The 22360-nt window shown below is 37.4% G+C and overlaps 2 protein-coding genes across 5 annotated transcripts in view; one reads left to right on the top strand and one right to left on the bottom strand.

Moving 5' to 3' along the window:
* The window catches only part of ZNF782 (zinc finger protein 782), a 42407-nt gene extending 28809 nt beyond the window's left edge, over positions 1-13598 (top strand). Inside the window, exons 5-6 of one of the 3 annotated variants that reach the window (XM_087822616.1) lie at positions 2140-2235; positions 10334-13598. In XM_087822616.1, the coding sequence (XP_087678742.1) occupies positions 2140-2235; positions 10334-12198 (1961 nt within the window). In that variant the 3' untranslated portion in view covers positions 12199-13598. Of the gene's footprint in view, positions 1-2085; positions 2236-10333 lie in introns of all 3 variants that reach the window. The other 2 variants (XM_087822615.1, XM_087822617.1) reach the window with 2 other exon arrangements.
* LOC107529881 (peroxiredoxin like 2C) overlaps positions 1-22322 on the bottom strand; it is a 79308-nt gene extending 56986 nt beyond the window's left edge. For both annotated transcript variants that reach the window (XM_087822624.1, XM_087822625.1), the window contains exon 1: positions 21884-22322. The gene's annotated coding sequence lies outside the window, so the exon portion shown is untranslated. The remainder of the gene's footprint in view (positions 1-21883) is intronic.
* Positions 22323-22360: the final 38 nt, after the last annotated feature.

The following is a 22360-nucleotide window of genomic DNA, read 5'->3' as shown; positions in this document are numbered from 1 at the left end:
TTTATCCTCATGTTTCCAGGTTGTGGTGGTCTTTATTTCTACATATAAACCTATTCCCACCTGATGGCATTTTTTCTTCTGTCTAAAGAATGTCTTTTATCTTTCCTGCAGTACATGTCAATTAGTGGTAAATCCTTTCAGGTTTTGTCTGTCAAAAAATGTTACATATTTGCTAAGTATGTAATTCTAGGTTGACTTTTGCTTTCTCTAGTACTTTAACACTGTCAGGTCATTGTCTTCCGATGCGTGTTCTGACCGGAAGCAGGCATTCTTTCTTACCTCTGTTCCTTGGTGCATACTGTGTCTTTCTCTGTCTGCCGCAGGTTTTCTTTGACAGTGGTTGTCGGCAATTTGATTAAATATTCCTTGATGTGGTTTTCTTCATGTTTCCTCCTTGACATTCATTTAGTTTCTTGGCTCCAAGGGCGTATACATTTCATCAGAATTTGAACATGTATTTACTCATTTCTTCAAATGTTTTTTCTTCCTCTTTTTTTCCTTACGAGATGCTACTGACACTCGTTAGATAACTTGATATTATCCCACAGGTCACAGATAACTCTGCTTACTACTTTCCAGTCATTTTTCACTGTGGGTTTTTTCTTTCATAGTTTTAACTTATAGCTTAATTATGCCTTAAAGTCATCTGACTTGTGTCATTTATCTTTCCTTATGTGGTATCTATACTTTTATTAATACTAACCAGTGTTTTCTGATCTGTTTTATGGTTGGTTTTCTCATTTCAGATATTTTTCATATTTAGAGTTTCAGTTTGTGTCTTTTTTAAAAATTCCCTTTTTCTTCTCATCATGTTCATATTTCTCTTTCTCTTCTTGAACACATGGAGTATATTTGCTATTTTAATGGCCTTGATTATTTTAATGTGTCATTTTGTATTCTGTTGCTACTTGCTGATTTTCTCCTTGAGAGTAGTTACATATCCCTGCTAGGAATTTTTGTTTGGTGCTGGATGTTACGAGTTTTATATTATGTGCTAGTCTTGTCACTGTATTTTAAATTGGCATGGAGGGTGGTGGTTCTGGGATGTGATTAAGTTATTTGGGATTAATTTGATCCTTTCAAGATTTGCTTTAAACTTTATTATGTTAGATTCAGAGCTCACTTTAGTCTCAGACTAATTTGGATCCTCTACTACGGCAATAAATGCCCCTCTGGTTATTCTCCCCAGTTGGTTATAATTTAGGAAGTTTTTCTACCTTCACTGGTGGGAACAGAAACTTCCTACCCCTGTGTATGCTTTGGTGATTTTTCAGCCTAGTCTTTTTCACTGGTCTTTACCCGACCTTCACCTGTTTTTCTTACAAGGTATTTCTGCAGGTATTCAAAATATTTTTTTACTGATTTTTAGAGAGAGAGGGAGAGGAAGGAAGGGAGAGAGAGAAAGAGCGATGTGAGAGTGAGCCACCGATTGGCTGCCTCCTGCACACCCCCATTGAGGATCGAGCCTGCAACCTGGGCATGTTCTGACCCAGAATCAAACCCGCAACTTTTTGGTGCACAGGATGACATCCAACCAACTGAGCCACACTGGTCAGGGCCAAGGCTCTTTTATCAGTACATCTCTCTTCTCTGGTACTTTATCCTACAAGTTCTAGTTGCCATAGCTTCCTTAAAGTCCATTTCTGTTTCCTCATCTTATTGAGTCAGCCAGGCTCTGTTTTGGTCTCTTTTTGTGCTGTGGGTTGAAAACTCTCTCAGCCTTAAGCAGCAATAATCATAGAACTCACCTCATTTATTTCCCTATTCTCAAGTATCCGTGTCTACACTGCCTGTTGTCTAGAGCCTAAAAACCATTTCTGTTTTTCAGATGTCTGATATGAGGAGTAAATCAGTTTCTTTTACTCTATTATAGACAGATTTCAAAGTCCTTATGAAGTCTCTTATTCAAAACACAGAAATTGACCATTTAGAATTTAATGTTATATAGGCTTCTGATTCAAGGGTTTAAGGAGAGTGATCCACTATGAATGTAAAAATGTTTTTTGTTGTCACTTCTCCAAAAAAAGTTTCTAGTGAACATCCTCAATGTACTGCTTCTGAAGCTGTACCTTCCTTCACGTTCAGAAATAGTGAAACCTGTGCAGCTGGCTCAAGTGCTGAATTATTCCCCACTTCCAGGATACTGCTTCACCAAACCAGAACTGATCTTCATGTTGGAACAAGGAGAGGACCCATGGTTATTAGAGAAGGAATTTCTAAGCAGAAGCTCCCCCGGTAAGTTATTGAATACTGGCAGAAGGCATCCAAGAAAATTGGATCTAATAGGTCTAATGTGTAAGGTGGGCAACTAACAAAGGGAATGGATTACAGGTGTGTTGATACTCTTATTTTTTTCCTTTTTACTGACTTTATTGGGGTGACACTGGCTAACAAAATCGTGCAGGTGCACGATTCTACAACACATCATCGGTACACTGTATTGTGTTTACCACTCCATGTCTCCGTCCATCACCATTTATCCCCCGTACCCTCCTCCACCTCCCTCCAACTCACCTCCCCCAGCAATCACCATACTGTTGTCTGTGTCCATGAGCTTTTTCTCTTTTTTCTCTGTTGCTCAATCCCTCCACTCCCCCCCCAACACAGCAGTTAGCCTGCTCTCTATGAGTCTGTCCCTGTTTAGCTTGTGTGTTTTGTTCATTAGATTCCACATGAGTGAGATCATGTGGTACTTGGCTTTCTCTGCCTGGCTTATTTCACTTAGCATAATGCTCTCCAGGTCTCTCCACGCTGTAGCAAAGGGTAAGAGACCCTTCTTTTTTACAGCTGAGTAGTATTCCATTGTGTAAATGTCCCACAGCTTTTATATCCACTCATCGAGTGATGGGACTCTAAAGACACAACTGTAAGAGATTTTTGCCCCAGAGCTCCGTTCATCTTTATTCAGTATATTTTCTTCTCTGCAATGAATAATTGAGCCATTCCTACTGTACTGTGTCATAAAGTTCCATGTTTTTTTTCCTCTGTTCTCTCCATTCTCCTACTATGATCATGCACTGAGTTTTTTAAAATAAATAATTTAGAATAGCTTCAAATTCACAGAAAAGTTGCAGGGATAGAAAGAATTCCTATATACCCTGTACCCAATGACCCTACTTTAACATCTTATGTTACTAGAAGATTTGTCATAACTAATAATATAACATTGATGCATTATTATTAAATGAACTCCATACTTCATTCATATTTTCTTGTTTTTGTTCTAAATTTTTAAACCTAAGTATACCATTTGAAGCTGAATAATAAGTAATGGATATATATTAACAGTATAAAGATAAAAACTAAAGCCCACCCAGCATGGCTCAGGAGATCGTGGTTCGATTCCGGTCAGGGCATATGTCCAGGTTGTGGGCTCGATCCCCAGGTAGGGGCTTGCAGGAGGCAGCCGATCAATGACTCTCTCATCACTGATGTTTCTGTCTCTCACCCTCTTCCTTCCTCTCATTGAAACCAATAAAGACATAAAAACACACACACAAAATCTCTTGACACACACAAAAAAATTTAAAAAGATAAAAACTAAGAAAGGCCAATAAAACAACTAAAATTTGGAGTAAACAGATTAGAAGGGAGAAAGGAACCATTGATTTTATCATTATATAATAATTGCTCAATACCATCTAAATAAATAGATGATTAAGGACTTACATAATGAAATTAGACAACTGCTGGAGCAAACTGCAATCTTTCTGATTGTTAGGAGTTACATACATTTGACAGAGCAAAGAAAGCAGACCTGTTAATAGAAAAGTTTCCTATAAAGCTATGACAGGGGTCCCCTGGACCTCCATGGGGTTCATTGAGTCTCTGAGAAGACACAGCATACAGTTATCCTCATAGCTTACATTTATACAGTGAAATGACGCAAGGCAAAATCAGCAAAGAGAAGGGTGCATGGGATGAAGGCTAGAGGAAACCAGGTGCAAGCTTCCAAGACTGCCAGCTAAGAATTGTGACAACACGTGAAATGTTGTCCACCTGGAAAATTCATTAGGACAAGGTTCTTGGGAACCACCTCGAAATCTAAGTTTTCATATACCAGCCAAGGGCTAATCTTCCAAGCAGACCTTTCTGAGGGTAGCAGTCTCAGGCCTGCTTGCAGACTCACTACATTACAGAGTAAAACAAACATGTCTGCCATATCACTGGTGTAAGCAGAATAAATTCACCTGTTAAGAGAAATGCTATCAAATTATGAAAGAGATACACCTAAAATTTACTGTAGAGAGTTTGAAATGAAGTTATGAACTGGTAAGCCAAAAATAAAAAATAACTCAGTATGTATTTATTTGTGTAACTAATATGTAAGGTTCAATTCAGGTCAAAAAGGACAATTGCTAAAAAAGATAATTTTTAAAGGATATATAAAAGTTTTGAATATTAGTGTACCAAGAAAATTATCATCGAGTCATAAAGCAAAAATTTCAAGAGCTGTAAGGAGAAATAGGAACACATTTGATATTACAGACCTTAATATTCCTCTCTGATTTTATTCTAGAGCCAGTGGACTCTAGAATACTGCTCGGCATGACCAGCAAAACCTAAAACATTTACTCGCTGGCCTTTTACAGGAAAAGTTTATGGACCTCTGGCCTAGAAGTTAGAAATAGCATATTTTATTACATCTATTGTGTGTCTTTCAAAACTCTATTCTGAAAACAAAGAATAAACCTCATTTTAAAGGACCTTGGAGCACTGACAAAATGTAAAAGAATTTTAGGCAAGCCCTGGCTGGTTTGGCTCAGTGGTTAGAACATTGGCCTGTGGACTGAAGGGTCGCAGGTTCGATTCCGGTCAAGGGCATGTCGTACGTCAGTTGCAGGCTCGATCCCCGCCCCCAGTCAGGGTGCATGCGGGAGGCAACCAGTCGATGTGTCTCTCCTATTGATGTTTCTCCCTCTCTTCCTCCCCCACTCTCTCTGAAAAGCAGTGGAAAAACTATCTTTGGTTGAGGATTAAATAAATAAATATATACAAATTGATTTCTTTACAAAAAATTTCTTTAGGAAAATGTCGATAAATTCTACAAAGTAAAGATATTTTTGTTTAATAACACTAAATTGCAAAGAATATGAGAAAAATTAAAATCCCTCGATCTTAATAATGAATGTATATCTTTTTTTAAAAACCTATTTTATCAAAGAGTAAATCAATATTGTACAAGATCCAGAATTGTTTTTAATGAAAAATATATTTATCAGAACCTCTAAAGCAGTGCTTCGAGGAAAATTTTCAGTCTCATATACTTATTAAAAAAAAACAAGGAAAGTTTTAAAAGAAAACTAAGCAGAGCAAAGGACATAATAAAGATAAAACTATAGTGGTAAAATATTACAAAACCAAAAGGTGGTTCTTGGAATAAAAATAATTAAAATAGCTAACCTCAAGTAGGAAGAAGAAAAAAAGCACTACTCCTAATGTTAAGTTTGGGCTCAGATTCCTGCTTCTCTAATATACTCTTGGAATCCTTTCTTTTGTAAACTCTTAACCCACTTGAGCATGTCAGAAGAAAATGAGACTACTGGAGCATACAGTTATTTAATGAACTCCTTTCCTCAACTAGATTATAACCTCCCCAAAAAGGTCGTCTCTGTTTTACTCTTCCTTAATCTGGTATGTATCACAGTAAATATTATTTAACAACATGTAGATGGATTCCAAAGCCAGGTGGAGAATGGTATTTCATGCTGATTCATTCAGGAAACACTACTATAAATACAAATGCCCAAGTCAAACCTGTGGGACTTTTGAATCATCAGGTAGATCAGCATTGGAGCTGAGCCCTTGTGCTCAGTGAAGAAGCTCTCTAGGTAATTTTGAGGCACACAGCTTTTTATGGGTCATTTACATAATTTATATTACCAAAGTGTATAAGGAATATCACAGTGAGGGTCTTATTTTGGAGAGCTGTGCAAAGATGCATAAATATATCTTATATCATACAAGGTACTGTTGGTTAAAAGGTGAACCAGTATTTTAGGTACAACCAAGAAAGACAAAGGTGTTACCCATTTAACTATGGACTTTCCATCAGTTTTAAGATACCTCCTGATTTTAGTGATGGTAATTACTTTAAAAATAGTGAGTCATAGATATAGGTGCTCTCTCGATATCCCTTGTTAAAGTAAATGATTCAGACACTAACTTCTTTTATATTTTTAAACAAATGTTTAAATTTGTGGGAAGATATTAGAGCACTTTTATTTTTTTTATTTTTATTTCTTTTGTTTATCTTTATTGTTGAAAGTATTACAGATATCCTCCCTTTTTTCCCCATTGATCCCTTCCACCCCACATGCACACCCCCTCCTAGTCCTTCACCACACTATCATGTGTCCATGGGTTATGCATATACGCGTACAAGTTTTTGATTAATCTCTCCCCACCCGCTCCCCCACCCCTGCCTTCCCACTGAGGTCCCTCAGTCTGTTCCATGCTTCTACGTTTCTGGATCTACTTTGTTCCTCAGTCTATTTTGTTTATTAGATTCCACTATGAGTGAGATCATGTAAAACTGAATCAGGAAGAATCAGAAAATCTGAATAGGGCAATAAGAACTGATGAAATCGAAACTAATAAAAAAAAAACTCCCAGCAAACAAAGGCTCTGGTCTAGATGGCTTCATAGGGGAGCTAATTCTTTAAGTTGCAGGCTTAGATAGTTTACTAAAAATTCTTCTTGCTTTTTGAGGTAGGCCTCTAGTGCTATGAACATCCCTTTTAAGACTGCTTTCACTCTGTCCCATAGATTTTGGGTTGTTGTGTGCTCATTTTCATTTGTTTCCAGGAAGTTTTTGATTTCTTTCTTGATCACATTGGTTACCCATTCATTGTTTAATAACATGTTATTTAGCCTCCATGTGTTTGAATGCTTTTGAGTGTTTTTACAGTAGTTGATTTCTCATTTCATGCATTGTGATCTGAGATGCTTGATATGATTTCAGTCTTCTTAAACTTGTAGAGACTGGTTTTGTGTCCTAATGTGTGGTCTGTCTTTGAGAATGACCCATGTGCACTTGAGAGGAATGTATATTCTGCAGCTTTGGGGTGAAGTGTTCTATAAATATCAATTAAATCCATCTGATCGAATGTGCCATTTAGAGCCACTGTTCCTGTGTTGACTTTTTGTCTGGAATATCTATCCAGTGAAGTCAGTGTTAAAGTCCACGATGATGACTGTATTGCTGTTGATGTCTCCCTTAAAGTCTTTAAGGTTATTGTTGATAGGTCCTTATTTATTGACACTTTAAATCTTTATGCCTATGTTTCTCTCTGTTCTTATTATTACAGCAGTCCCTTTAACATTTCTTGCTATGCTTGTATTTCTACTTCTAATTACAGCAGTCCCTTTAACATTTCCTGCAGTGCTGCTTTGGTGGTGATAAACTCTAGCCATTTTTTTATCTGGGAAGCTCTTTATTTCACCATCTATCTTGAATGATAGCCATGCTGGATAGAGTAATCTTGGTTTCAGATCCTTGTTTTGCATTACCTTGAATACTTCATGCCATTCCCTTCTGGCCTGTAGAGTTTCTGATGAGAAGTCAGCTGACAGCCTTATGGGAGCTCCTTTGTAGGTAACAGATTGCTTTTCTCTAGCTCCCTTTAAGATTCTCTGTCTTGAATTTTTGGCGTTTTAATTATGATGTGTCTGGGCATGGGCATCTTTAGATTCTTCTGCTTGGGACTCTCTATGCCTCCTGAACTTGTATAACTTTTTCCTTCACCAGATTAGGGAAGTTTTCTGCCAGTATTTCTTCAAACAGGTTCTCTAACCCTTGCTTCATTTTACCTCTTCCAGCACTCCAGAAGAGGTCAAGTGATGCGAATATTGTTACATTTCATGTTGTTCCACAGCTCCCTTATACTGTCCTCCTGTTTTTTACTTGTTTTATCTTTTTGGATCTCTGATTAATTTTTTTCTACCTTGTCCTCTAATTCACTGATCTGATCCTCAGCTTCCTCTAATCTAATGTTTATTTCTTCCAATATATTCTTTATTTCTGCTATGTCTGTCATTCGTCATTTCTGACTGGTCACTTTTCATAGTTTCTGTATCTTTTTTCATGCTGTTCATCATCCTTACAATCACTATTCAGAACTCTATATCTGATAGATTACTTATCTCCATTCCATTTAGCTCTTTGTTTCTATGTATTAGGTAGGCCTGCTAGGACTCTCAATCTTTTGGGAAGGTCTCTGGTGCAGGCCAGTGTCAGATGCTCTTTGTAACTGGCCTTGAGTACCCTGTTTGGGGCTATCAACAACCCTCAGCTTGAGGTCCCCTCTGCTAGGGCTGGGTGCAGATGGACAGGACCAAGGTGCACACCAGAGTCTGCTTTTCCAAGGCCCAGGTCCAGAAGCACATCAGGCAAAGACTCAAAGCACTCTGAAGTCTGCCTCTGCCTGCAGGCTGATTTATCTGATTCTCTTAATGAGCCTCAGGCTATAGAAACTCCACCAGGTAGGGGGAGAGGTTTTCCAGCATGGTGGGGCAATTGCTTCCCCTTCAGGCAAAAGCTGTTTGGAATGTAAATGCCTGCCTCTGCAGTATAGAGGAATGACTGGGCATCAGAATATGGAGGGGTGCCCTCTGAGCTCTGTCTCCAGAGCCCACAACTCTAGATTTTCCTCACACAGCTCCAGTCCACTCTGCCCTCCCTCTCCTGGAGCCCAAAGTGAGTGGCTGCACACGAAACTTTGTGTGTTGGCTCTTTAAAGGGGTGCCTGCATTTCCAGCTGTCTCTCCAGCTGGCAGACAGAAACCCGGCTGCTTTTCACAGCCAGATGTTCTGTGGACACCTTTCTCAGTTCTGGTGCTCTTGGCTGGGAAGCCCAGCCTGGAGGTTAGGCCCCAGTGTCCTCAGTCGGAACCCCCTGCCACTGAGATAACCCTCCAACTTTCAGCTGCTGCCCAGCCCTTTCACACCTCCTTAGTTCCTACCAGTCTCCATGCAGTCTCCACTTTTCCTCCTTGGTATGAGGGTGCTCTCCAGCTCATCTTCAGTTGCAGTTGATTATTCAGGATGGGTTTTCTCTATTTTAGTTGTAATTCCAGTTTGCTCACGAGAGAGTGTCAGTGTACTTTCCACTCAGTCTACTGCCATCTTTAATCCTCTCGATCCTTTTTGTTTTCAATTAAGATTTTGGAAAATAGTTTTGCCCTGCCTGACAGGGCATCTAAATCCTAAACAGTTCTAAGGCTATCCCAGAGGATAATTTAGGGAAAAATGCCAGTATAAAGTTATTGCTGGAAATGAACCATTTAATGAGGACTGACATCTTGACAGGGTAAGAGCAGAAAATACTGTGAACTAGTTGAATAGTAGGTATACCATGAAATAAGCATGTAGTTTGTAAAACTTCCTTTTTCTAAATCATATCACTTAAATCTTTCATCTGCTGGTACCAAGGACAGTGCATTCAAAACCTTCAAATAATTTTAACATAGGCCTGACATTTTTTGCATGGAGTGTGGGTAGCAGCAGGGCAATAGCAATCAAATAATGCACAATAAATTTATAGTAAATTAATGTAAAGGATATTTCTAAAATTTCTAGGGCCAGTTTGTAACATGTGATCCTTAAAAGTTCTCGCAGTCAATAAAAACTACATAGGCTTGTTAAAAAGTAGATGGAAAATAGGATTAAGAATAGACAGGGACAAGATTTGTTTGGGGAAAATGAGTAAACAAATTGAAAGAAGAAAGTTAAGACTTAATGATAAAGAGATATTCCCTATTGAACAGCCCTGATATAAATGCTAAATAAGACCAGGACCAGGATAAAGTGGTGACTCCAATATACGTGGAAAACTTATTTAACTCTTACCACTTTTTCACTTCCACTGATACATTTATGTTTCTGTGAATGATACTACAACGAATTAAAGGGTGGCCAATTGAATGATTTCTTTCAACATGAGAAAGTTGGTGCCGTTATAAATTTATCTACTTAGTGTGATAACCCTTTGTTAATTTATCCCATTCTCTGCCTTTTCTGTCCCTAGGATCCAACTCTCTTAAGTGTAACCTCTCCTCTCCGTTGCTTTGTCCCTTTATATCTTCGTCTCTGTTTTGAAAATTATATCTGAAGATGCCAAAATATGTGTATATTTATTTCTAGTTTCCTCTCTTTTTTTCTACTACACAATGTTTATTTTTAACAAAAAGGAAGAATATACACTTGGAATTTCTTTATTTTGGGAAACTGAGCCAGAAACCAAGGAGTCAGATATGTCATAGGGCCTATAGGTCCCATTCCATAAGGAATATGTTAAATATTGTAAAGTAATTTTAATTTTCTTATTTTTAGAAAAATCTGAACTTGATGAACTCTCAGAGAAGAGCCCAGAAAGCCAAGGCAAAGAGTTGTGGCAAGTTTTATTTACCAACAAATCATTGACTACAGAGCAAGATATTTCAGGAAAGCCATGTAATCTGGATATAAACATTTTTCCTGCAAGAATGATGCCCTGTAAATCTGACACTACAGGGCCTGCTTACTTGCATCTCAGCTCATTGGCCCTACATTGTCAGTATTCAAGAAGGAAGGCTCCTGAGATTAATGTATGTGAGAAATGGCTCCTCGGTATTAAGGATGGCAGAACTAATACTGGAGAGAAATCCTTTGTTTACAGTAAAAATGTAAAAGCCTTTGGTCATAAAGAGGAAGTTATTCAGCATCAGACTTTGTGGCAAGCTTTTGAATATAAAGAATGTGGAAAATCTTGCCTTGGAAAGACTGCCCTTATTACATCTAATAACACCTACCCAAAAGTGAATTTTTATCAACTTAATAAATTTGGGGAAAACCAGTGTGATAAATCAACCCTTAGAGTCTCTCAGAGCAATCATCCAGAGGAGAAGAGTCACTATGTATTTAATGGATATGAATGTACTGAAAACAGAAATAATTACAGTAGAATCACTCAAAGAACTGACAAAGAAGGGAAATCTCTCAGCCCCAAATCCCACATTAGAGAACACCAGGAAATTCATATCGGGGTGAAACCCTTTGAATATGGAAAGAATTTCAGCCATAATTCAGCCCTCTTGATGCATCAGAGAATTCACACAACAGACACATCCTCTGATTATAACACATCTACAGAGACATTGGGTGACCGGTCAACTTTCAGCATACATCAGAGAGCTCACATAACAGTGAAACCCTATGAGTGTAATGAGTGTGAAAAATCTTGCTGTATGAATTCACACATGATTCAGCCTCAGAAAAGTCACACAGGGGAGAAACATTATGAATGTCATGAATGTGGGAAAGCTTTCAGTGAGAAAGCACGCCTAAGAAAACATCAGAGAACTCACACAGGAGAGAAACCCTATAAATGTGATGGGTGTGAGAAATCTTTCAGTGCAAAATCAGGCCTAAGAATACATCAGAGAACCCACACAGGGGAGAAACCCTTTGAATGTAATGAATGTGGGAAATCTTTCAACTATAAGTCAATTCTTATAGTACATGAGAGAACTCACACAGGGGAGAAACCCTTTGAATGTAGTGAATGTGGGAAATCCTTCAGCCATATGTCAGGCCTAAGGAATCATCGGAGAACTCACACAGGAGAAAGACCATATAAATGTGATGAATGTGGGAAGGCTTTCAAACTGAAGTCAGGCCTAAGAAAACATCATAGAACTCACACAGGGGAGAAGCCCTATAAATGTAGTCAGTGTGGGAAAGCTTTTGGTCAGAAATCACAACTCAGAGGACATCATAGAATCCACACAGGGGAGAAACCCTATAAATGTAATCATTGTGGGGAAGCTTTCAGCCAGAAATCAAACCTTAGAGTACATCACAGAACTCACACTGGGGAGAAACCCTATAAATGTGATGAGTGTGGAAAAACTTTCAGGCAGAAATCAAATCTCAGAGGACATCAAAGAACTCACACAGGGGAGAAACCCTATAAATGTAATGAATGTGGAAAAGCTTTCAGTGAGAAGTCAGTCCTAAGAAAACATCAGAGAACTCATACAGGGGAGAAACCATATAATTGTAACCACTGTGGAGAAGCTTTCAGCCAGAAATCAAATCTCAGAGTACATCAGAGAACTCACACAGGGGAGAAACCCTATAAATGTGATAAATGTGGGAAAACTTTCAGCCAGAAATCAAGTCTTAGAGAACATCAGAAAGCCCATATAGGGAATTAAATGTGAATATAAAGAATATGGAACAACTCTAAGGTGGAAATCAAATCTCACAATACAAAAGAACAAATAGAGAACCCCTGTGAATATAATGAACACTTGAAAGTTCCTCTGCATGATACCATCCTTCACTAAACATCAGAGATAAATTCTTAGAATATATTTTATATGGATAGTCTTTCATCCAGAGTATAGACCTCATTGTAGATCACAGAACTCACCCAGCAAAGAAACTCAGTAAAGATAATGAATATAAGAAATACTCTGTGCATTCAGTCCTCAGAAAACTCACACTGCAGGAAAACTCTGAGAATGTAAAGAAAATCTGGAAACTTTGCATCAGCAAACATACACATATATCATCAGAGAAGTCACAGTGAGAAAACTGAGAATGTAATCAATGTTTTATAACCATTAGCCAAAAACCAGCTTTCTCAGTACAGCTGAAAATATATAGAGAGTAGAGACCTCATAGCGTAGCAACACAGACATGAAATGACGTAATGGCTGTGGAGAATCCTTCTACTATAAGTCCTCCCTGAATTTGACTTCTCAGGGGTAATCCCCTATGTTATATAATAACTATTAATTGTTCACCAATAACCATTTCCTCTTCCTCATGACACACCTAGTCTAAATTTATCAACCACTCTGTCATCCAAATGGGGTCATATTATTAACCTCTGGCTAGTGGAATGTGGGGATCAATGGCAAGTCTTATTAGTTAACATCCCTCGAATTCTCAGTGTTTTCTCCTGTCCCCTACCAGAATGGAGTGGCAATTACCCTCAGTGAAACCATGGAGCTGAAGATGGAAGAGTACACAATGGAAGGAAACACAGTCAAAGAGCGACTGCCATTAGCCTTTAGGCAGTGACTAAATAAACTTGTTCTCTGCTCAGCTCCTATAGGTTTGGGTATAGTTAATATTTCCTGTACTCACCATCTCTCAGTTAACAAAGCCTATGGGTATTTCTGTGGACATCTGAACTCAGTATCAGAAACACCACATTGGAGAAACCCCTGATAATAGACTGAATGAGCACAGTTTTTATCCATAAGTATTCCTCATAAGTCAGGAACTATCAGGAAAAGAAATCCAACATTTCAACCTGTAGGAAATCCTGTACCAAAAATGACATCTCATTAAATATCTGATAATTGAGTTATGAATGTGTGAAAGTTTTCAACAAGTTATCAAATTTTAATATTTCTGAATGTGTTACAAGGGGGAAATCTATTAATGTAAGAGAGGTAGGTAATAGCCTTTACCTTATAAATTCTTATATCAGAGCTTTTTCATATGTAATATTAAAACATTTAATGATATATAACTACTGATTCATAGACATTCACTAGAATAAGAAGCTTTAAAAGAAAATAAATAAATTCCATAAACTGAACAGTATTGAAGTATGTGAATATTTTCTGGGCTGTATGGTTTATCTGTGAGTTTGTATACATGCATGCCACTTAGCAGATATTTGTTTCACATGTGTATTGGAACTCAATGTTGTAATTACAACATTGTTTAGTAACTATCCTGACATCAGCTTCAGTTTGCCACATGAATATTAATAACAAATAAACCTTTTATAGGAAGTGTCTGAAAAGTCAGAATCATACCACATTCCCTTTCTCACGCTGCCTTCTGACGTGTAGATATAGGGAAGGACACTCACAAAATTGTCTCTTTTCAGTGGAACCAAACAATGAAAACATACATGGAAGCATGCACACACACACACACATAAAATCTTAAATATCACTGTTTCTTTCCTCAGAGGTATCAACTGTACTTAAGGAGCCCTTTGAAGGCATTTTTTATTTATGGTACTTTTTTTCTTGTTAATCCTTACCAGAGGATATTTTTTCCATTGATTATTTTTAAAGAGAATGGAAGGCAGGGAGGGAGGAAGAGAGAGAAACATCTATGTGAGACAAACATCAATTGGTTGCCTCCTGCAGGAGCCCCAACTGGGGCCAGGGATCAAACCTACAACCCAGGTACATGCCCTTGACCAGGATAGAACCCACGGCCCTTAGGTGTGCAGGCCAACGATCTAACCAACTGAGCCACACCAGCTGGGACTATTTATGATACTTTTTAAAATTTTTCCAGGTTTTAAAGTGTATTATACTGCAGAGATGTTAAAGTATAATACACTAACTGATCTTCCCCACTAGAGTCATTATGCATGGCATCTGGCATTCTCTCTCTCAGTTAAGCAACAGCTTGGGTCCCTGTTTCTCCCTCAGCCACCCAGCTTTCCGAACTTTGGGTGCGTTTCCTGCTCTGCAATCTCAGGTATCTAAAGCATTCAAGTCTGCCCAGCTCTTGTCTTCCTGAGAGGAGCAGTGCTCTTTCCTGCTCTCTACTTATCTGAGCTTTAACTGAAAGTTGTCAGTTGATTTTTAACAAATGTTCCAAGGTAATTTGATAGGAAAAGGAGGACTTTTTTTAAATTGTGATAAAATAACTGGATATTCATATATATAAAATGCACCTTTATGTTTATACCGTAATTATTTATTCAAAATAAGTTGTAGACCTAAACAAAATATCCAACAGTATAATTAGAAGATATAGAATAAACTAATTTCACTCTGAGGCAAAATGAGATTTTTAAGATTTAACATGAAACATGAAACAAAAGCCAAAAAATAAGTTGGAATTTATTAAAATTTAAAGTGTCTGCTTTTCAATATGTTATCAAAATGAAAAAGGAAATCACAGATTGGGAGAAAATGTGTTTAGTAGATTCATCTGACAAAAAACTTGCACCCATAATATATAAAGACTGTTCATAAAGTAATAATAACAGACAACTCAGTTAAAATGGGCAAAATAAGAAAAAAGGTTAAAACAGGCATTTTACAAAAGAAGATATATACTGTAAGTTGGAAAGGTTGGAAATAAGGTGGACAATTAACTAGAAAAGATTCTAAAGCTTTAGTCATCAAGGAAGTACAAATTAAAACTATACGATAATGGTATTACAAGTCCATTTGACAGCTCTGTAACTACAACCAACAATTTCAATTCTAGGTATTCACCCCAGAGAAAGAATTGTACCCCCCAAAAATTAATAAAATAAGTTTTAAAGATTTCTATTAAGATGTTCATAGAATTTTAGTCATAATAGTCCCAAGTAGAAAGAACACAAATGTCCATCAATGGATAAATGTATAAACTGTGATATAGCTTTCTTAATGTAATGCCACTCAGCAATAAAAAGGAAGGAACTACTGGCTGGCCTGGCTCAGTGGTTGAGTGTTGACCTATGAACCTGGAGGGCACGGTTCAGTTCCCAGTCAGGGCACATGCCCAGGTTGTGGGCTCAATCCCCAGTAGGGGGTCTGCAGGAGGCAGCTGATCAGTGACTCTCATCATTGATGTTTCTATCTCTCCCTCTCCCTTCTCTCTCTGAAATCAATAAAAACATATTTTTTAAAAGAAGGAACTAATGCATGTAACAACATTGATAAATCTCAATAAGATTATGCTGGGCAAAAGAAGCCAGGCACAACAGAGTAGACTTGCATCATTCCATTTATATGAAATTCTAGGAAAGACATGTAATGTAGAAGGGCAGGAGGCAGGCATTGGTTGTCTGTGGGTGGAGTGAGGGTTAACTGGGTAGGGGAGCAAGGGAATGTGTGAATGTGATAGAATGTTCTGTATCTAGACTGTCCTGTGTTTACAAGCTATATAAGTTTTCACATAAAAATACACTGAAATGAATATATAAATTACACCTCAAAATGGTTTATTTTAAAAGTCGTAAGTGAATTTTGGAATCCTAGTACACTGAGACCCAGATTCTGAATTTGTTAAGTGGTTTATTGCCTTAACCAGCTGGGTATTCATTCCCTTTCCTCTCCTGAGTGGCTGTGTGACCTTAGGGGAAACATTTCTCATCAGTGGTTTGGGCGTGACTACACCTGCAAATGTTTCAACAGTTAGGTGAGATGAAATCAAATAGAATGTTGAGAGAAAGCAGCCTTTTATTTGTAATATAATGTAGTCTTGTATTAAAATTATTGGAACAGGGCAGCAGACAGGCAACAGATACAAGATATAGGAAAAGAAGTATAGATGATTACAGTGAAAGGGTGGAGTGTACTCTACTTAAGTGAGCATCAGAAACCATTTAGTTGCCATCAGTTTTAACTGCTAGACCTTACTTCATGCATTAATGCATTATATCAACATGCTATATTTTAAATGGAGATGAGGGTTTCAGTACTAAGTTTTCTATTCATATCATGTGTCTTGGTAACTTATCCTTGGAGAAAACAAAATCCAAAGCCTACACCCAAATAAGAAGATAAACAACAGTTTACCCTGGGCCCACAGGCCAAGTGCTTGTCTCACAGAAGCCCCACAGCAGCTGCATGTTCTGGGAAGGAAGGTGACCCTCCTAGCATGAATAGCACAGCAGTTGGTGTCTTCAAAAAGGCCAACCAGGTAGGTCTCAGGAGCCTCCTGTAAAGCCCCAAAGGACCCACACTGGAAGCACAGGTCAGGCTACAAGCTTTGAGCAATTCCTAGACTAGTATCTATAAAGGGCTATTGAGGATCAGAAGCTCCTGTGATTTCTGGTACTGCTTGATTTGTGGAGAGTGACAGGCCAAGATAGGTAAAAATGTGACACTAGCAGGTGGTCTTGCTGACAGCTCTGGTGCCAGGGTCCTGGGCATCATGGTCAGCTTAGTAAAGCACAGGCTGCTGGGAAACACTTCCCACTGCCTACTTTCCTGTGTGGTCTTTGAGAGAAAGAGTGGCCTCTGCACCTGAAGAGGCGCAATGCAGCTGCAGGCACATAGTATGATTTTAGCTCTGGACCACATCAAAGTGTGTACCACTTTAAGCTTGGGCACATCACACCTTAATAGAGGTTTACCAGAAAAGGGAGTGCGAGAATTATGTTTCTAACAATCAAACATGGTAATTTTTCATAGTATTTGTGTGTGTGTGGAAAAATGAGTACAATTTTTTTTTTTTAATTAAGTCTGGCTTCGCCTCACTCTTTGGCATATTTTCCCAATCTTTTCAGTGAGGTCACAGGACAGATCACTGCCCCCAAAATAGAAGAGACAGGTAGAAACAGAGATCACAATTTACCGATACAGATCCATGAGCAGAAACCTTTGTGGGAACCAGAAGTAGGTTAGAAAAATCTGAAGTATAACTGATGAATTGCTAGAAGCTAAGTATGGACAAGTCTGAGAGTTTTAAAACTCTAGGGAGGGGGGCAATCTCCAGGGAGTGCACCCACACTTTTGTGAGTTTTACTTCCAAGAGCTCCATCAGGTTCTCACAGTGAAGGCTGGGGATAAATCCTCTCGTACTTCAGGCAGAGGGAGGGGAAATGTAGCTATTTTGCAATAAGCCAGAGCACTCTGTTCTTAACATGGCCTACCCTCAAAGGAAACTATTTTATCAGAACCTAACCTGCTGAGGCTTTATCAGAACCTAACCTGCTGAGGTTTTATCAGAACCTAACTGACTCGAGGGGAGATCAATACCCAACTCCAGCCTCCTCTAGCCATCCCTACCCACCTAAGATGGGAAGGGAATTAAAAAGCCCTTGTGAAGTGTACATCCCAGGTGTACAGACTCAGTAAAAGACTGAAACCTAATTATAGGACTTTAGAACAACTTCCCTCCCCCCACAGCTAACTACAACACAAATAAAGGCCTAAGTACCAGAGTTACTTGTGCCCAGTATACCATGTCTGGCTTTCAACGAATATTTACAAGGCATAAAAAAAAAGTCTGAAGAGACAAAGCAAGCATCAGAAGCAGTCAGATATGGGAAGAGTATTGAAATTATCAGACCATCAGCTGGACTATGATTAACATGCTAAGGGATTTAATGAGGGGAAATGTGAAAAATTGCAAGACCATATGAGTAATGTAAGCAGAGAAGTAGAAATTCTATGAAAGAATAGAGAAGAAATGCTAGAGCTCAAAAACACTGTAACAGAAATGAATGCCTTTAAGGAGCTCAGTAGTAGACTAAACATGGCTCAGGATATAATACATGAGCTTGAGAAAATAGAAACCTCTGGACAAAAATGGAACAGAATATCTAAGAAGTATGGAACTACTTCAAAAGGAGTAACATACTGATAATGGAATACCAGAAGAAAGAGGAAAAGCGAGGGAAATATCTGAAGTAATAATGATTGATAATGCCCTTAAATTAATGCCAGACAACAAACCATAGATCCAGGAAGCTCAGAGAACACAAAGCAAGATATATGTTCCCAAAACTACACTTAGGCATATCATATTAAAATGGCAGAAAATAAAAGAAAAAAATATTTAAAGAAGCCAGGGAAAAATAATACCTCACCTAAAGATGAGCAAAGATAAGAATGACATCTCCCGAAAACAACGCAAGTAAGAAAACGATGAAATGAAATATTTAATGTGTTGAGAGAGAAAAACCTCACAAACCTAGAATTTTGTATCTTGCAAAATTCAAAGGTGAGGGAGAAGTGAAGAATTTTTCAAACAAACAACAACTGAAGAGCCTTGGCCTGTGTGGCTCAGTTGGTTGAGCATGATGCCATGCACCAAAAGGTCGCCAGTCTGATTCTTGGTCAGGGGCACATGCCCAGGTTGTGGGTTTGGTCCCCTGTCAGAGTTCATACAGGAGGCAACCCATAGATGTTTCTCTCTGACATCGATGTCTCTCTCTCTCTCCCTCTCCCTTCCTCTCTCTCTAAAAGCCAATTAAAAAAAACAATATTTTTTAAAAATTGAGGAAATGTGCTGCCAGTAAACCTGCCTTGCAAGAAATGCTATAGTTCTTCAGAGAAAAGAAATTTATATAGATCAGAAACTCGTATCTACATAAATAAAGCAAGAACATTAGACAAGAAGCAAGTGATAGTAAAATAAACCTTTGATTTTTCTTATTCTTAATTGATGTAATATAACAGTTTGTTCAAAATATTGTGAGCAACAATGTATTCAATAACCATAGCTTATCTACAAGTGAAATGAAGAACAGTAATGTTACAAGGGTCAGGAAGAAGGAATTAGAAATTTTTGTTATTATAGGTACTTGAACTACCCATGAAGTGATAGTGTTATTTGAAAGTGGACTTGGGTTAGTTGTAAATATATATTGCAAACTTTAGGGCAACCATGAAAAAAAGTACAAAAGGAAGTATAATTGATATGCTAAAAATAAGAGAAAATAGAATAATATAAAATGCTCAATTAAACCCTCAAAAGGCAGAAAAGGAATGGAAAAAAATAGCAACAAAGAACAGGGCAACAAATAGAAAACAGTAACAAGTATGGTAGATATTCATCCAACTATATCAATAATAACTAAATGTCAATGTCTAAATATACCAATTAAAAGATAAAGATTGTCAGAGTGCATCAAAAAATAAGACCCAATGATATGTTGTCCACAAGATATCCACCTTAATATAAAGATACATATAGATTAAAAGTAGAAGGATAGAGAACAGTGTAACATGCTAACACTGTTGAATCAAGATAGCATTACAGTGCCTAGATTAATTCAGACAGAGCAGACTTCAGAGCAAGGAAAATCATCAGGGATTAAAGGGGCTTTACATAATGATAAAGGGATCAATTCTCCAAGAAGTCATAACAATCCCTAATATGTATATGCCTTAAAACAGAGCATTAAAATACATGAAGCAAAAACTCATAGAACTGTTAAGAGAAAGAGATGAATATACTATTATCACTGGAGACTTCAATAGCCCTCTATCAGAAAGACATATCCAGCAGGCATAAAATCAGTAAATACATACTTGGGCTCAACAGCACCATGAATTTACCTAATATAATTGACATTTGTAGACTCTTTCATCTAACAACAGAAGAATACATATTGTTCTCAAGCTCACATAAAAAATTTAACAATGTAGCCCACATTCTGCGTCATGAAACTCACCTTAACAAATGAAAAGGTATAGAAATTATATAATGTATGCCCTAAGACCACAATGGAATTAAACTAGAAATCAATACAGAAACAAAGCTGGAAAATTCCAAAATAGTTGGAGATTAAGCAATATACTTCTAAGTAACAGCCGAGTCACAGAAGAAATCTCCAGGGAAATTTAAAAATATTTTTAAATAAAGGAAAATACAACATCAAAAATTGTGGCATGCAGAGAAAACAGCACTTAGAGGGAAATTTGTAGCCTTGTATGCCTATATTAGAAAAGTGAAAGGTCTAAAGTCAGTCATCTATGATTCCACCTTAGGAAACTAGGAAAAGAAGAACAAATTAAATCCAAAGTAAGCAGAAGAAAGAAAATAATTAGTGCAGAAATCAACAAAATTGAGAAAAACAATGAAACCAAAAGCTGATTCTTTTAAAAGATAAATATAAAAATTGATTAACCTCTAACCAATCTAATAAAAAAAAAAGACACAAATTACTAATATCAAAAATGAAAGTTGGGATATCACTACAGATGCCATGCACATTAAAAGGGTAACAAAAGAATACTATGAATAACTCTATGCCCACAAATCTGATAACCTAGATGAAATGGACCAATTTCTTGAAAGTCACAATCTACCAACACTCACACAAGAAGAAATAGACAATCTGAATAGGCCTCTATCTATTAAAGAAATTAAATCAATAATTACTAACCTTCCAAAACATAAAGCACCAGGTCCAGATGAGTTCACCTGTGAATCCCACTAAACATTTAAAGAAGAGATGATACCAATCCTCTCCAGTCTCTTCCAGAAGACAGAAGCAAAAGGAATATTGGTTAATCTGTTCTATGAAGACAGCACTGCCCTAACACCAAAACCAAACAAAGACATTGCAAGAAAAGTAAACTGTAGACCAATATCTATCATTAAAATAGATGCAAAAAATCTCCACAAAATATTAGCAAATTGAATCAAATAATGTATAAAGAGAATTATACACCACAGCCAAGCGGGGTTTATCCTACTCATGCAAAGCTACTTCCAGATTTAAAAGTCAAGGTACTGTAATATTATCTATCACATCAACAGGTTAAAGAAAAAAATTCACATGATCATATCAATAAATCCAGGAAAATGGTTTACCAAAATCCAAACTTATTAATAATAAAAATTCTCAGCAAACCAGAAATAGAGGAAAACTTCCTCAACTTGATAAAGAACATCCACAAAAGTCTTGCAACTAACATTATACCTCATGGCAAGAAACTAGACACTTTCCCGTTAATATTAGGAACAAGCAAGGATGTCCCCTCACCACTCCTTTTCAACATTGTGCTGGAAGTCCTAGTAATACAATAACCAAGTAAAGGAAATAAAATGTATACATAATGAAAAAAGAAATAAAACCATCTTTGTTCACAAATGTCATGATTGTCTATGTAAAACATCTGAAAGAATCTACAAAAAATACTCCAGGAACTAATACGCAGTTATAGCAACGTTGCAGGATATAAGGTTAATATATGAACGCTGATTGTTTTTCTATATACTGGCAATGAACAAGTGAAATTTGAAATTAAGGACACAATACTATTTACATTAGCACCCCAAGAAAATGAAAAACTTAAATATAAATCTAACAAAATATACACAAAACCTATGTCAAGAAAACTACAAAGCTCTGAAGAAAGAGATGAAATAATAAACAGATGAAGGGTATTCGATGCTTACGGTTAGGAAGGCTCAATATTGCAAACATATCAGTTCTTCCCAATTTGATCCATAAATTCAATGTGATTCCAATCAAATCCCAGTAAGTTATTTTGTGGATATAAAGAAACTGATTCCAAAGTTTATATAGAGGCAGAACTGAAAGATAAAAACAAAGTCAGAAGACTGCCGTTATCCAACTTCAAGACTTGCCCTAAAGCTCCGGAATAAGACGACGTGGCATGGGAGAAAGAACAGACTACTAGGTCAATGAAACTGGGCAAAGAGTAAAGACGGAGAATATAAAAATGCTGTCACTTTAACCAAGCTGCTAACATTATTTTGATGATGAAGTTTGACGCATGAGAAAACACTCCGTTTTTGTTCTAACCAACCTGGGAATTTAAACTGATTTGAACTTCCCCACCTGTTTCAGTGCCTGGATATGCATCTGGACCCCCAGGCAATCCTCTGAGTACCCCCACAAGGCCCCGCACC

Source organism: Miniopterus natalensis, chromosome 12 (genome assembly GCF_054644295.1).
Source record: "Miniopterus natalensis isolate mMinNat1 chromosome 12, mMinNat1.hap1, whole genome shotgun sequence".
Lineage (NCBI taxonomy): Eukaryota > Metazoa > Chordata > Mammalia > Chiroptera > Miniopteridae > Miniopterus > Miniopterus natalensis.
Note: the sequence above shows the minus strand (reverse complement) of the source record. Positions and strands in the feature narration are given on the sequence as shown.